The sequence below is a fragment of the Anabrus simplex genome, chromosome 6 (genome assembly GCF_040414725.1).
Source record: "Anabrus simplex isolate iqAnaSimp1 chromosome 6, ASM4041472v1, whole genome shotgun sequence".
NCBI classification, from domain to species: domain Eukaryota; kingdom Metazoa; phylum Arthropoda; class Insecta; order Orthoptera; family Tettigoniidae; genus Anabrus; species Anabrus simplex.
The window spans coordinates 205,833,892-205,849,181 of NC_090270.1; the positions used below are offsets into that span (position 1 = coordinate 205,833,892).

The 15,290-nt window shown below is 40.3% G+C and overlaps 1 protein-coding gene across 1 annotated transcript in view; it reads left to right on the forward strand.

Moving 5' to 3' along the window:
* Positions 1-15,290, forward strand: part of LOC136875936 (anillin-like) — a 332,763-nt gene that overhangs the window by 282,616 nt on the left and 34,857 nt on the right. Inside the window, exon 19 of the mRNA XM_068228263.1 lies at positions 352-546. Coding sequence (XP_068084364.1) covers positions 352-546 — 195 coding nt within the window. The remainder of the gene's footprint in view (positions 1-351; positions 547-15,290) is intronic.

Here is a 15,290-nt window from a genome sequence, read left to right on the forward strand (position 1 = left end):
AAAATGTACTTATGTATTGAGATGCTGCATTAATTGGGAGAGAATTCCATTATCTGAAAAGAATAAAAATGACATGTTTGAAATCCATCAAAAAACAGAAAGCTGTAGATGATAATACAGAGATAAAGAATATGATTGAGAAAGTAATAGAAAGGACAAGTTGGATTAGATGTAAATACCTTGTTGGATAACTCCAAATCTTTTTGTCTTTGGGGTATATGTATTATCCTCCCAGGTTCCTGTCTGTGTTGAACACACATTTAGTTCCATTTTCCATAACATAAAAAAAATGTTAGCCTGTAATAATGTATGTGTAAGATTGTTTAATTAATTTGTTCTTCTAATCAACAGGTAGCTTACACCTCACCCTTAGAAGGCAGTATTCAGCTCAGAATGAGTTCAGAACTCTCAGTGGATGTAACTCAAAAAGGATTCCTGACTATGTTTGAAGATGTGTCAGGGTTTGGTGCATGGCATCGCCGATGGTGTGTTTTGAAAGGCAGTTTTCTAGCATTTTGGAAATATCCTGATGATGAAAAGAGAAAGGTTAGTTATTTTCAGTTATACATTTAGTTTTGTGTTAATTGATTTGAAGGGAACGCGATCTGTGCATTTTCCTCAAGAGTTTCTCTCAGATTTCTTTTACAACCTCTCCCTGTTCTCACTAAAATGACAATGTGACAATGGGAATTTGTAGTTCAAACTAAAAATGCTGGTTAAATCTCCAGAATACTAAGCAAAGTAAGTCTTTTTGAATCTTATGGTTAGGGCTGCTTATTTTCACGAGAGGGTTTTTCATGAATGCTTATAAATTGTAAGGTGAATGCTGTATAAGTATTTTTTAACCGTCGAACCGGTAGCTGACGATAGATCAGCAGGTGTACGCCTATCTTAGCCGCTGCTGATACTAGATCTTCACGTCTACTTTACCAGTAAATACAGCTAGAAGAAATTGTGAATATTTCAGTTAGATAGCAGCATTCAACAGGCGTGTTTTCTCCTTGTAATGTGGAATGTTTCAGTGTTAAATACATCCATTTATGTGTGATATCTTTGAAACTAATGAAGGTTGCAATTCATACACCTTTGAAACAACACATGTTGATTTTGTTGTGCCTTTTTTTCGTTGTTTACTGTGTGTTATGCACACATGATGGCTGTATTTTCCACCCATCCCAACGCCCACAAAAAGGCAGCCTACCATAGTATGATATACGGAGCCTTTAATATACCCCTATTCCACAAAGACCAAAAAAATAATCCATGAAATACACTTAAGAAAATGGAAATTGCAACACCATGAAGGCATTGGTCGTTTATGTTGATTTTCAAAATATGGAACGATGCCATGTAGGTATGGAAACGATCAAAGTTTCAGACCCATTGGATTGTTGCTACAGGTCTCCCCACGTGATTGGTCGCGGAGGAATCAACTCCAGTATACGTACTCTGGTGTAGCGTAGTTGACTTGCAGTCTGTGCAGTGTAGTGTTCCCCATCAAACATGCCTCGACGACAGAAGAGCACACTATCAACAACTGTCGCCGTTTGAGAGGGCTTGGATAATTGGGCTGTGTGTGGCTGGATTATCGCTAAGGACTATCACTGCACGTATTGGCCGACAGGCATCTACGGTACAACGTGTATGTTAGCAGTGGTCAAATGAAGGTACCCACACTCGTAGCCTGGCACAGGCCCAGCGCGACAGACAACTGTGAGAGAGGATCGCCGCATCATTCGGATGGCCCGGGTGGAACCCCATGCAACAGCAGCGCAAATTCGAGCAGCTGTGGCACCCCACGTTACACAGCAAACAGTTGGTAATCACCTGCGTGCAGCTGGCTTACGAGCCCGTGCCCCTGCAGAAGGTGTTCCATTGACCGCACCACAGCGACGTATAAGGCTGGCCTGGTGTCGAGAAAGATCGACGTGTTGGGTCGTCTTTAGTGATGAATCGCGCTTCTGTCTTGCCTGCAGTGATCGCCGGAATCGTGTGCGCCGACGTATCGGGGAGAGGGGCCGTCCAGATCTTATTGTCAAGAGGCACACAGGGCCACCACCTAGCATTATGGTCTGGGGAGCTATTGGCATTAATGTGAAATCACAATTAGTGCTTGTTGAGGGCACTATGACTGCTCGACAGTACGTTGATAGGGTACTCAATCCAGTGGTTGTCCCTATGATGGCGAACATTGCTAATGGGATGTTTCAGCAGGACAATGCCCGGGTTCGCACTGCACGCATCTCCAGAGAAGCTCTCCACGACATCACAACCTTAGAGCAGCCCGCCAGATCCCTGGACCTCAGTCCTATTGAGAATGTGTGGGACATGATGGGCAGAGGAGGACCAATTGCTTGGCCACCACCACGCTCTCCTGACTTGAAGCCCCTAAACTTTTACCTGTGAGGACACATTAAGCCTCTCATGTATGCGACTCCAGTTCCTGATAAAGCAACTTTATATGAACGCATTGTGACAACCTCTCAGGCTGTATGCACTACACGAAGCAATTTTGATCGCGTGCGTAACTCCATGCAACCACGAGCGGAGGCTTGTATTCAAGCTGAAGATCGTCATTTTGAACATTTCCTCTGATACATGCTCAAAGTGTTTCAGCTGCCGTTACTGACGTAAGGTGTAAATGTACAAATGTGTGAATAAGTCTGTAAGTATATGTTTCCGGACCCATGTTGTCATAACATTTATTTTTCTTTCTCTCTATGTGAGGAATCCATTCCTAAATTTTTGCCGTCTAGTTTCGGTACACCCTGTATATCAGCATGAACCGATTTGCCAACCCAAATTTTAATCTCAACGAAGTAACAGAAAAAAACAATATCCTTTTCATTGCAGCCATTCCCCTCTTAAAGAATATTTATTTAAAGAAAGGAAAGAAACAGGAACACACAACTAAGACTCCACAGGACAACCCCCCCCCCACTTCCTATCCCAACCCCTCACCTCTACTCCACCCCCTTGCCATCCCGTTGCCACAAAAGCCAGCCCCCATCGTATAAGAGGCAGTACACAGCACCACGCTGCTGACAAACACGTAAGCGATCAACTAAAGACAACAGGAAAGTAAGTAAAATACACTTGCAGTATATTTCACAAGACATTCTCTAATAGAAAACCTTTTTCTTTCTTTCTTCCATTTAGATATTCTGACAGCTATCACAAATTTCTAACAGGTCACAAATTATGAACGAAGGAACACTCTCACCATATTACTCGAGAACATAGTGCGTTAAACATAAGACAACCTGACCGCGGGTAGTGCTCAAACTATACGAAGATTTCAACTCAGTTTATTCATTCCACCAAAATTGGCACTTAAACCATACAATATGTACCTGCTTTAATATAGAAATCATAAAAGTGTGTCATAAAACATCAAGACCAGTGATACTTCATAAACGAACTTTCAGAAAATTATAGACAAACTATTGGCGCAAGTTTAATCAGAAAATAGTATTTATTTAAATTTAGAAATAAGCAGTCTTAACCTTAGAATAAGTAGTGTCTAACATCGTAATAAAGAAATCAAGAGTGTGTTAAAGGAACATCAAGACCAGTGACACTTCACAATGAACTACTACATAATTTTAGACTCACAATTCTCATTGACACGTTTTATCACAACAGTGTACCATTTAAGCTTAGAAATAAGTATTCCTACACTTAGAATAAGCAGTGTTTAACATTGTTTGTTATTTTAACTAAGATTAAGGTTCTTCAGCTGCTGAAGACGGCCTGTTATAAAGACCAAAGCCGGTACTGAAAAATGTTTTAAGTACTTTAATATAAATCATAATATAATTATGATCATGATAATCATCGATACGGGACATGAAGCTAATAAATTATGAATTTATAAAATAAGTATTTCACCGAGCTTGATAGTTGCAGTCGCTTAAGTGCGGCCAGTATCCAGTAATCGGGAGATAGTGGGTTCGAGCCCCACTGTCGGCAGCCCTGGACATGGTTTTCCGTGGTTTCCCATTTTCACACCAGGCAAATGCCGGGGTTGTACCTTAATTAAGGCCACAGCCGCTTCCTTCCAATTCCTAGACACCACCTATCCCATCGTCGCCATAAGACATATCTGTGTCGGTGCGACGTTAAGCAAAAAAAAAACAGATAAGTATTTCAGAGGCGCCCCCCCAACCTATTGTATTTAGAATAGCCCATGACCCCAGCTGCTTTTCTAGCTTTCAGTTTTCGTATCTTTTTGTAAATGACTTTATTCTTCTTTTATCGATTTTTGTCAGCTGTGGACCACGTAAATAACTCCTCATGATTTAAGTTTTCATTGACGCCAGTACTCCTTCATCCTCCTGCTTTCTGCTTCTTTCCTTTCAGCCGCCCATTGCTGTTTCTTCTTGGTTGCTGTTTCTGCCTCTAGGAAAGCCTTAAATGTGTGTAACATTTTTCTGAAGGTGGTTCTGTTGTGGATGTTTTGATGTGTGATGTTCATTTCTTGCAAATCCTTCGTTAACAAACCATTTTTCGTAAGAGCTGCCTTTCCTATTGGGCTTATTGGAGTGGTTGAAGATTTTCTTATCAAGTCTATCATCAGGCATTCTTGAAATATGTTCAAAAAATTTAACTCTTCGCTTTCAAATGTTATCTGAAGTCCTACTGCATGTTTTATATATTTCTTTGTTACTCCGTAATCGATATGTGCCAGTACATTTCTTTGGACCGAGGATTTTTCTTAAAATCTTTCTTTCCTTCTTCTCAATTTTTTCAGTGTCTTTCCTGGTTGTTAATCCCAGGTATTCTGAAGCATACAAGCACTCTGGTTGAGTTACTGCATGATAGTGGCGTAGTTTTGTCCTAATAGAGATCGCTTTCTTGTTGTATGTGTTTTTTGTAAGGTGGAATGCAAGTTAATAAATTATGAAGTTATAAAATAAGTATTTCAGAGGTCCCCCAACCTATTGTATTTAGAATATTTCATGACATCTTATCAATCCCAGCTGCTCTTCTAGCTTTCAGTTGTTGTTTTTTTGTAAATGTCTTTATTCTTCTTTTATTGATTTTGGCCAGCTGTGGACCACGTAAATAACTCCTCATGATTTAAGTTTTCTTTGGCGCCGGTACTCCTTCATCCTCCTGCCGTCTGTTCCTATTATTCCTATTATTGTGGGTAAATTTCAGTAATTTGCGAATATGAGTTGCTGACTGAATATTTCTGCCTTTTGTTCTCGCATATGCATTTCCCTTCTTCATTCATGACCCCTGGAATGTCCTTCCTAGAATCTGTTTCTGCCTTAAAATATCTATACATGTCCTCCTTCCATTGTTGCTTAAAATTCATACGGCTGCCAGTTTGCAATCATGTTATCCTAGCTGACTTCTTTGCTAAATTCAATTTCTTACATGTTCCTTCAGTTTCTCCTTACTCGCGCAACCATTCCTAATTATATTTCTTTCTAACCTGCACCTCCTCCTTAATCTCTTTATTTCCTTACCACCTTTAAAGGTATATACCTGTTTTCACACTCATCAACAATTGCTTTTTAAATTTTTCTTTATTTTCCACTGATCATAACTGCTTTCTAAAAATGTTCTTATTCCACTCTTATCAACCATATGGTATTGCCTATTAGTCGTAGTTTCACAACCTTCCTTTCTATCGCATCATCTGTTTAACTACGACGAAAACAGCTTCATGATCTCTTATACCATCTGTCACTTCAGTTTCTCTGTAGGTCTCATCTAAATCCTGAAGTTAAAAGAAGGTATATAGTGCTTCCACCTTTCAGTACTATTAATATAAGAAATGTAAGTTTTATTCCTATTTAATTAAAATTGGTACCGGTTTCCACCAGTATTCATGGTCATCATCAGCCAGTTATAAGTTTAAAACAATGCATAGAAGAATAAATTGCGAAGTTTAAATAATTTGTTTTACGTCGTGCCGACAGGTCTTATAGCGACAATGGGACAGAATTATTTAAACTTCGCAATTTATTTTTCTATGCGTTGTTTTAAACTTTAAAATTGGCTGATGATGACCATGAGTACTGGTCGAAACCGGTACCACTTTTAATTAAATAGAAATGTAAACTTACATTTCTTATACTAATAGTATTGAAAGGTGGAACCATTATGTACCTTCTTTTAACTTAATATTGAACTCACCTCAATACGTAACAATATGAAATTCTTATCTCTTAATAACTCCTGAAGGTCTTGGCTTACACTATCGTCCAAATCACTATCCTAAACACTGTTAATTAACTTCACTAAGTTGATTTACCCGTTTGTTTGTTTGTTTGTTTGTTTGTTTGTTTGTTTGTTTGTTTGTTTGTTTGTTTGTTTGTTTGTTTTTCCCTGACCCTTCAAATAAACTTGTAAGATACTTTGCAACCAGCACTTCACTTAAGTACTTAAGCAAAATGTCTGAGGTTTCTTCTGACTGTCAATGTATATTAAACAGTTTCATTTTCACACCACTGTATGGTCGATAAAATTGAACAAGAATGGAAAATAATTTCATATATCCATGATTTGGAGCATCTGTTAGCACAGAAAAGTAATGTACCTCTCCTAACTGCTGCTTTACTTCTAGCATAGGAAAAGGTGTAAACACTTCATAACAATGGCCCCACGTTCAATAAGGGTGCAGGAAAATGATGGGTCAAACGTGTTTGAATTAATTTTGAGCAACTGTTATTTCTATGGAAACTGTAATTTTCCTTGATCAGATGAGGCCTGCACATTGGATGACCTATTAATAAGAACTGACAAAGCTATCTGGAGTGCTGAATTCTGGGCTTCACAACACATTTAATTGCACATTGTTATTGTGTCTACCCCAGTCTTTCTGCTTCAGATATTTTATTTTCTAGTTAATTTTAATATATATTCATGTTCAGATGGTTAAGTAATCTCACCGGGCGAGTTCGCCGTGAGGTTAAAGGCGTGCAGCTGTGAGCTTGCATCCGGGAAGATAATGGGTTTGAGCCCCACTGTCGGCAGCCCTGAAAATGGTTTTCCGTAGTTTCCCATTTTCACACCATGCAAATGCTGGGAGGGCTGTACTTTAATTGAGGCCACGGCCACTTCCTTTCCCCTCCTTGGCCTTTCCTATCCCATCGTCGCCATAAGACCTATCTGTGTTGGCACGACGTAAAACAAATTATTAAAACAAAAGTAATCTCATGCTTCAAATGTATAAAATATTAAATTGAGTGATAGGGCCAAACTCCTTCATATACAGCAATTTCAGGATCTCGGGAAGTTGGGGCAGTATTTTTAAAGTGCTAGGTCATCACTTTCATGGAACTGACACTTATTTCAGCAGATTTATGGCATTATGCAGCTAGCACCACCATGTGCGACACTAAAAGTTCTCCTACATGTTTCACAATACACATCACTGTCCAGATACTTTCTGATAAATTATATTTTTCCTGCAAGTCGCAGTTGGAAGTAATTTTTTGTTTAGGTATAGTTCTTTCTTCTTCAGCTTGGAAGAAGCAGTTACAGATTACATGCATTCAACCTACCATGGTAGGTAACTGACCAGACTGATATTAACCAAAGTTAGAAACAAACCCAAAGTATTTCAGATGTGCGGAAGTGTTGCCAACCATATTTTTTGTGAAAATTCTTAATCACTATGATAAAGATCGCATACAGTAAACAGATTAGTAGTAAATGTACGAAGCAGGTCTCCCTCTCTCTTTTGCCGTGTTATGAAAAAGCAGGATATTTGAAGTTTACAATCTGCAAAGGACTGCATTTTGCGTTTTGCTGTACTCGCAAATTTTGGAAGGATTGTTGTGTCCCCAGGACATCTCGTCAGCCTATATAAGCTCCTTGAAGGTATACTTTTCTCAGAAAAAAGTTAACCTATTGATATAATGTTTGTTCTGGGTATCCATTGGGTTTGTGTCTACATACATGTTTGTATATGGAAGGTGAATCATACTTTGATAATAATTAAAATCACATTGTTGTAGCAGTGATGTTGTGGTGTTTACTCATACTTAACTGTGGTAAAATATTAAATACAAGAAACATACAATATCATACCCTAATTTTTCTTTCCTGAACAAATCCCCTAACTAATATATGAAAGTCATCAGAGTGCAGATCTCTGTAGCCTCATTTCAATCACCGATCACCTTCCAGTCAGTATCCCTCCTCCACATTATCCCACTGATAACATCTCCATTATCTTAAATTTCTGCCACACTCTCATAACCAGATCCACATATCACCTACTATGTTGCTACTTATTCCTCCTTATTTTACATTCTTGATACCTGTGTGAAAAACTACCACGTTCTCCTTACCCTCCTTCCCTTCCATTTTCTTCAGTATCTGTCTTAAACTAATTCCTTGATATGATTCTTCCCTGGTTCCCTTTTTTGCCCCACTGAGTTTCACTGTGTGCCTGACAGTAGAGTCCCTCATAACCAAAGACTTGACCGTACACACCTCATTGGATCCCCTTGTCCTTGGTCTTCCTTATCTTCCCTGACGGCTGCAGAACATACTTCCTCCTCCCTTCTTTCACTCTCTTGACCTCGTTCCACCCCTCTCTTCCTATCTCCTACACTGAGTTTCCTTTCCTCATACTTCTCCTCTCTTGTTTACATTGTTGCTTCCCGTGTTACTGACAAGTCATCAGTTAGATTATTTTCTAGATTTTTCATCTTTTATTGTGGCATTGATCCTCGGAGCATAAGCTCAGACTGGGGGGAATGCAAGAACAGATGAGTTACATCTTATTTGGGAGATTATTTCAAAATAAGTAAGCATGTACAACGGGAAAAAATGTAGTATTGTAGAGAATTAGATACAGATCCCCTAAAGCATCATTTAGAAGTTTTTAGGAGCCTGAACAAACAACCAAAGAAAACGTATATAAAAAACATGTATCTGAAGGTGTATTTACAATATATAAAGAAAAGACAGGAGTGCACTGTATTGAAAATTATATTTTTAGTGTAATTTGCAGCATACATCGTACAAAATTACAAAATTCAAGAAAGGCATCTGACCAACAATGGAAAAATTTAAAATCCCGCGAAGAACTCTTGAATGTCAGAAGAGACACAGCCAAATAAATTAGAAGAATTAAAAATAAGTTATCAAAAAGAAACACTGCATACCGTAGAAGAAGCCTTTAGTCAACATAAAACAAGAGACTATTACAAAACATTCCAAAAATATCAAAGTACACTCCACCTACACTTATGATGAAAAATAAAAATGGGGAACTGGCACACAATAATAGGGATAATGATAAAATTATGGCAGACTATTTTAAAGAATTACTTAACTGTGAAGATCCTAAAGAACAAATCGATTTGGTCCTTCCCAAAGAAAAAAAAAACTCCACTGGAAAAGGTTATACCACCAACTTATTAAGAAGTGATCAAAGCAATATATTCCCTCAAGAACTACAAAGCAGCAGAAGAGAATCAAATGGTAGCAGAACTATGGAAGAGTACAAATAAACAAAGCCTTTAAAATTTACATAAACATATCATAGACATCTGGAATACTGAAGAAATGCCTGAGGAATGTACTACAGCAGGGCCTCTCAGGGTGCATGCACTGTGCACAGTGCAAAAGATGACTTCGCTTGGTTGACCAGAGTGCAGACCCCTACTCCTCGATTTGGAGCAATACGCTGTCTCTCTCTTTCCCCACGCCTGTCTCGCTCGTTCCCCCTGTCTTCCTCTTCCTCACTTGCTCCGTAGCGTTCCAAATCTGAGCTGAGTTGAGCCGAGTAGCGCTGAGACGAAGCGTTGGTCTGAGCCGAGCAGGACCGATGCACTGTGCACAGAAACTCTGCACCGGTGTTTGTACGCATGAGATTTTGGGCGTTTGAGAGTCCGTGAACTACAGCAATAATCCAGTCACTGCACAAAAACGGTGATAGATCGGATCCCAGTAATTATCAGGATATATCTCTGTTTGATGTTACTTCAAGATTTTATCTAAAAATTATATATACAAGAATTCAGGAACAACTTGACCAGGAATTGGGAGATTATCAGGGAGGATTTCGACCAGGACGAAGCTGCCCCGATCAAATCATCGGTCATACGTGAATCACGAAACACCATACAGTTCGTAAAAAGAGATTAATCATCACTTATGTTGATTTCAAAAAGCTGACGACAGTATTCATCGTGAGTCACTACTGCAAGTCCTTAAAGAATTTAGTTTACACCAAAAACTCATCAGTTGTATTGAAATCACTCTTAAGAATACTAAGTCGAAAGTCAACTTTATAGGTGAATTTTCTGAGCCACTTGAAATCCACACTTGACTTCAACAGGGAGATGGATTCTCACCATTATTGTTTAACTGTGCCCTGGAGAAAGTCATGCGAGAATGGATAATGAAATGTCATTCAAACATCAAGATAGGGAAAAATATTGAACTTAATTGCCTAGCATTCACAGACGATCTTGCATTACTAGCATGTAGTGTGGAAGAAGCTAAATTTAAAATTGAAGAACTCAAGAAAATTGCTGCAAAAATTGAACGGCAAATGTTGTTTGAAAAGACTGAAATGATGCCGATCTTCAGAATTGAAACACCAGCCGTTCACCTCGACAGTGGCAAACAATTTAAGATTGTGAATAAGTTCAAATATCTTGGAGAAATTATAACCTGTAACACAAAAGAGAAAACCTCAATCGACAGCAGAACATCTAAACTGAAAACAGCACAGCGAATCACTTGGCCAAGTTATTAAAAAAATCTCTCTCCATGAATGCTAAATTTCGACATTAACAGTTGTAAAACCCGAAGCAACTTATGCTAGTGAAACACTCTTCAAGTTGAACACTAAATCAACAACCGATAAATTGCAAAAAGTAGATAGAAGAATCTTCAGGACAATCATAAATAAGAAACACCAAGTTGAAGGCCAATGGAGAATATTACCTAATGAAGTGGTATATCATGAAAGCAAATCAATAATAGATACAATGCAAAAAAGGAGAATTGCCTTTTTTTGTCGTGTATTTAGACTGCCAGAAACCTGACTTGTGAAGCAGTTATTTAGTTACACTATGTGATCAAAAGTATCTGGACACCTGGCTGAACATGACGTGCAAGTTCGTGGCGCCCTCCATTGGTAATGCTGGAATTCAATATGGTGTTCGCCCACCCTTGGCCTTGATGACAGCTTCCACTCTCGCAGGTATACGTTCAATCAAGTGCTGGAAGGTTGCTTGGGGAATGGCAGCCCATTCTTCACGGAGTGCTCCACTGAGGAGAGGTAGCGATGTCGGTCGGTGAGGCCTGGCACGAAGTCGGCATTCCAAAACATAGGATTCAGGTCGGGACTCTCTGCAAGCCAGTCCATTACAGAGATGTTATTGTCGTGTAACCACTCCGCCACAGGCCGTGCATTATGAACAGGTGCTCAATTGTGTTGAAAGATGCAATTGCCATTCCCGAAGTGCTCTTCAACAGTGGGAAGCGAGAAGGTGCTTAAAACATCAATGTAGGCCTGTGCTGTGATAGTGCCACGCAAAACAACAAGGGGTGCTAGCCCCCTCCATAAAAAGCCCGACCACACCATAACACCACCGCCTCCGAATTTTACTGTTGGCACTACACATGCTGGCAGATGACGTTCACCGGGCACTCGCCATACCCACACCCTGCCATCGGATCGTCACATTGTGTACCGCGATTCGTCACTCCACACGTTTTTTCCCCTGTTCAATCGTCCAATGTTTACACTCCTTATGCCAAGCGAGGCGTCGTTTGGCAGTGACCTGCATGATGTGTGGCTTATGGGCAGCCGCTCGATCATGAAATCCAAGTTTTCTCACCTCCCGCCGAACTGTCATAGTACTTGGAGTGGATCCTGATGCAGTTTGGAATTCATGTGTGATGGTGTGGATAGATGCCAGCCTATTACAGTTGACGACCCTCTTCTGCTGTCAGCGGTCTCTGTCAGTCAGCAGGCGAGGTCGGCCTGTACGCTTTCATACTGTACGATGTCCCTTCATGTTTCCATTTATTCTTCTTCTTCTTCTTCTATGGCTCTACAGTTCATTGTGAACCTTGGCCTCTTCAACAATCTTCCGCCATTTATCTTGATCCATTGCTAAAACTTTCCAATTCCTATAGCCCATTTCCCGAAGATCTTCAGTAACTCCATCCATCCATCTGGTTCTCCGTCGACCTCGTCCTCTCTGTCCCTCTGGATTTCCATTTAATATCTTTTTAGGTACTTCTGTATCACTCATCCGTGCTACATGTCCAGCTCACCTCAATCTGGCTGATTTCACTATTCTTCTGATAGGTGGGTCTGTATTAATGTTGTACAATTCATGATTGTACCCCCTCCTCCATGTTCCTCTTTCACAGACTGGGCCAGTGATTCTTCGAAGTATCTTTCTTTCGAAGGCATCAGCATTCCAGTATCTTTTGCTGTTAATGACCAAGTTTCCGAGGCATATGGTACGGGTCAAGAGCCTTGAGGAGAGAAGCCTTGTTAGAGCAAAATAGGCTCTGTTGGCTGTTATTAATCTCTGTTTAATTTCATGAAAGGTATCATTTGAGTAGGTGACTCTCGATCCCAGATATTTAAACTGCTCAACTCTCTCAAAGGTGTAGTTGCCCACAGTTATTGAGGGTGGCATGTTCTCCTTATGTGCTTTCCCAGCAGCCATATATTTAGTTTTCTGCTGGTTGATGTTCAGTCCCATTTTCCTACTGGCCTGTTCAAGGGCGATGAATGTCTCTTCCGTTGCCTTTTGAGTTCTGGCCACTATATCTATATCATCGGCATAAGCAAGTATCTGCACTGATCTATAGAAAATTGTTCCCCTATTCAGGAGGTTTGCATCTCTCATCACCTTCTCCAAGGCAGCATTAAAAAGGAGACATGCCAGCGCGTCTCCCTGCCGTACCCCATTTTGAATATTTAATGTCTAAGACATCATTCCTCCCGTTCTTATACTACTTCGTGTCCCACTCATTGTCATTCTCACCAGCCTTACCAATTTTCCAGGAATTCCCAGTTCAATCATAGCATGGCACAATTGCTCTATTGTCTATACTGTCATACGCTCCTTTCTAGTCAATGAAGAGGTAATGCGTGCCAATCCCAAATTCGATTGTCTTCTCTAAAATTTGCCTTAAAGTGAAAATCTGATCTATAGTGGACTTTCCTGGGATAAATCCACACTGATAAATCCCAGTCTCTCTCTGAACAGTTGGGAGAAGACGGTCAAATAGAATGTTGAAGAATACTTTATATCCCAAGTTAAGTAGTGTAATTACTCTATAACTGTCACACTCAAGCTGATCCCCTTTCTTATATATAGGACATATACTGTAATTCCTTCTTCTCATTGCTGAGGCATTTTCTCCTCATCCCATACTGAAGTAGCTATTTTTAGGAAAGTCCGTTCCAGTTCATTGCCACCTTGCTTGAGCAGTTCCGCTGGAATATAATCTGTTCCTGTTGCCTTGTTATTCTTCAATTTCTTCATGGCAGTTATCACCTCTTCTGAAGTTGGTGGACCTATATTTTCGTCAGGGTCATTTTCTCCTTGCGCATCAATTGAGTGTCTTGTTATCATTCTGAAGTTCAGGAGTCTATCAAAATGTCGCCGCCATCTTTCACATATCTCTTTCCCCTCGTTAACAATTTTTCCTGTTTTACCACAGAAGGGTTTCCGTGCAGCATTTACCTCTCTGTAAAATTTCCTCGCCTCATTTTGATTTCTCAGAAGTTCCATTTCTTCGATATTTGCCTTCATCCACTCTCTCTTTTTCCTCTGATGGATCTTCTTTTCAATCCTCCGTTTTTCTTTATAGACTTCCTTCATTCTTCTTGTACAGTTTGATTGTAATGTCCTTCTGTATGCCATGTTCTTCTCTTCTATTGCTATTTCACACTTGGTGTCAAACCAAGGAGATCTTTTATATCTTGTTTCAATTCCCAGTGTTTCATTTGCTGACATCTCCATTGCATTTTAACTTCAGATGATTCTAGAGCTGTTTTATTGTATTTTGGTATGTTGATTCGGGTTCCTTTGAATGCACTGGAGATCCTAGCCCTAATTCGCGCACGTACCAGGAAGTGGTCGGAGTCTATATTTGGGTATCTGAGACTCCTCACATCCAAGAGATCTGACTTGTGCCTTGCATCTATCAACACGTGATAAATCTGGTTAACTATGTTTCCATCCGGCGATGTCCGCGTTCCTTTATGTCAGGGCCTCTCAGGGTGCATGCGCGTGGTGTATGCACTGTGCACGGTGCAAAAGACGACTTGGCTTGGTTGATCAGAGTGCAGACCCCCACTCCTCGATTTGGAGCAATAGCGCTAACTCTCTCTTTCCTCACGCCTGTCTCGCTCGCTCCCCCTGTCTCCCTCTCCCCCACTTGCGCCGTAGCGCTCCAAATCCGGGCTGAGTTGAGCCGAGTAGAGCCGAGCATAGCCGAGTAGCCCAGAGACGAAGCGTTGATCCGAGCCATACCGAGCTGCACAGTGCACGGAGCTCTTGCGCCTCACTCTGCACACGTGACATTTTGGGCGTTTGAGAGGCCCTGCTTTATGTGTATCTTTGTGTGGGAACAGTGAGGAGCCCACAACCATATTTCTAGATGCTGCAAATAATATAAGTCTCGTTCCATTATCATTACTTACAGTATGTTTGCTGTGGGGACCAAATGTTAGCTTATATATCTGTTCCCTTCCCATCTGAGCGTTTAGGTCACCAGCAACTATTTTAATGTCATGGCCTGGGCAACCATCATATGTTCTTTCCAAAAGTTCATAGAACAATTCTTTCTCTTCTTCGTCAGATTCTTCTGTTGGTGCATGGGCATTAATTATAGAGTAATTAAAGAATTTATCCTGAGTACTGATATTCTTGGACTTATAGGTGTAAACCCAATTACAGTGTGCTTTAGCTGGTGGTGTACCACAAATCCTGTGCCGAACTTGTGCTCCTCTTCGCTACAGCTATAGAATATACTAGCTTCTCGCTTTTCTAGAATTCCACTTCCGGTCCACCTTACTTCTTGTAGAGCTATGATATTTTTTTCAGCTTCATTGTTTGGTTCAGCAGCACCTTCAGGGCTCCTGGGTGATACAAGGATCTCACATTCCAGGTTCCGATATATAAATCTGACTTACGCTTTATATTTCTTTTCTTTCTTTCATGCACTGATGGTCGATTATCATTGTCCTTTTCCACGCCAAGTTTGTCTCCATTGATCAGTCCGGCTTTCTTTCGCTGAAGTTTCACAACTTGACCTTTTTTACAGAGCGGTGT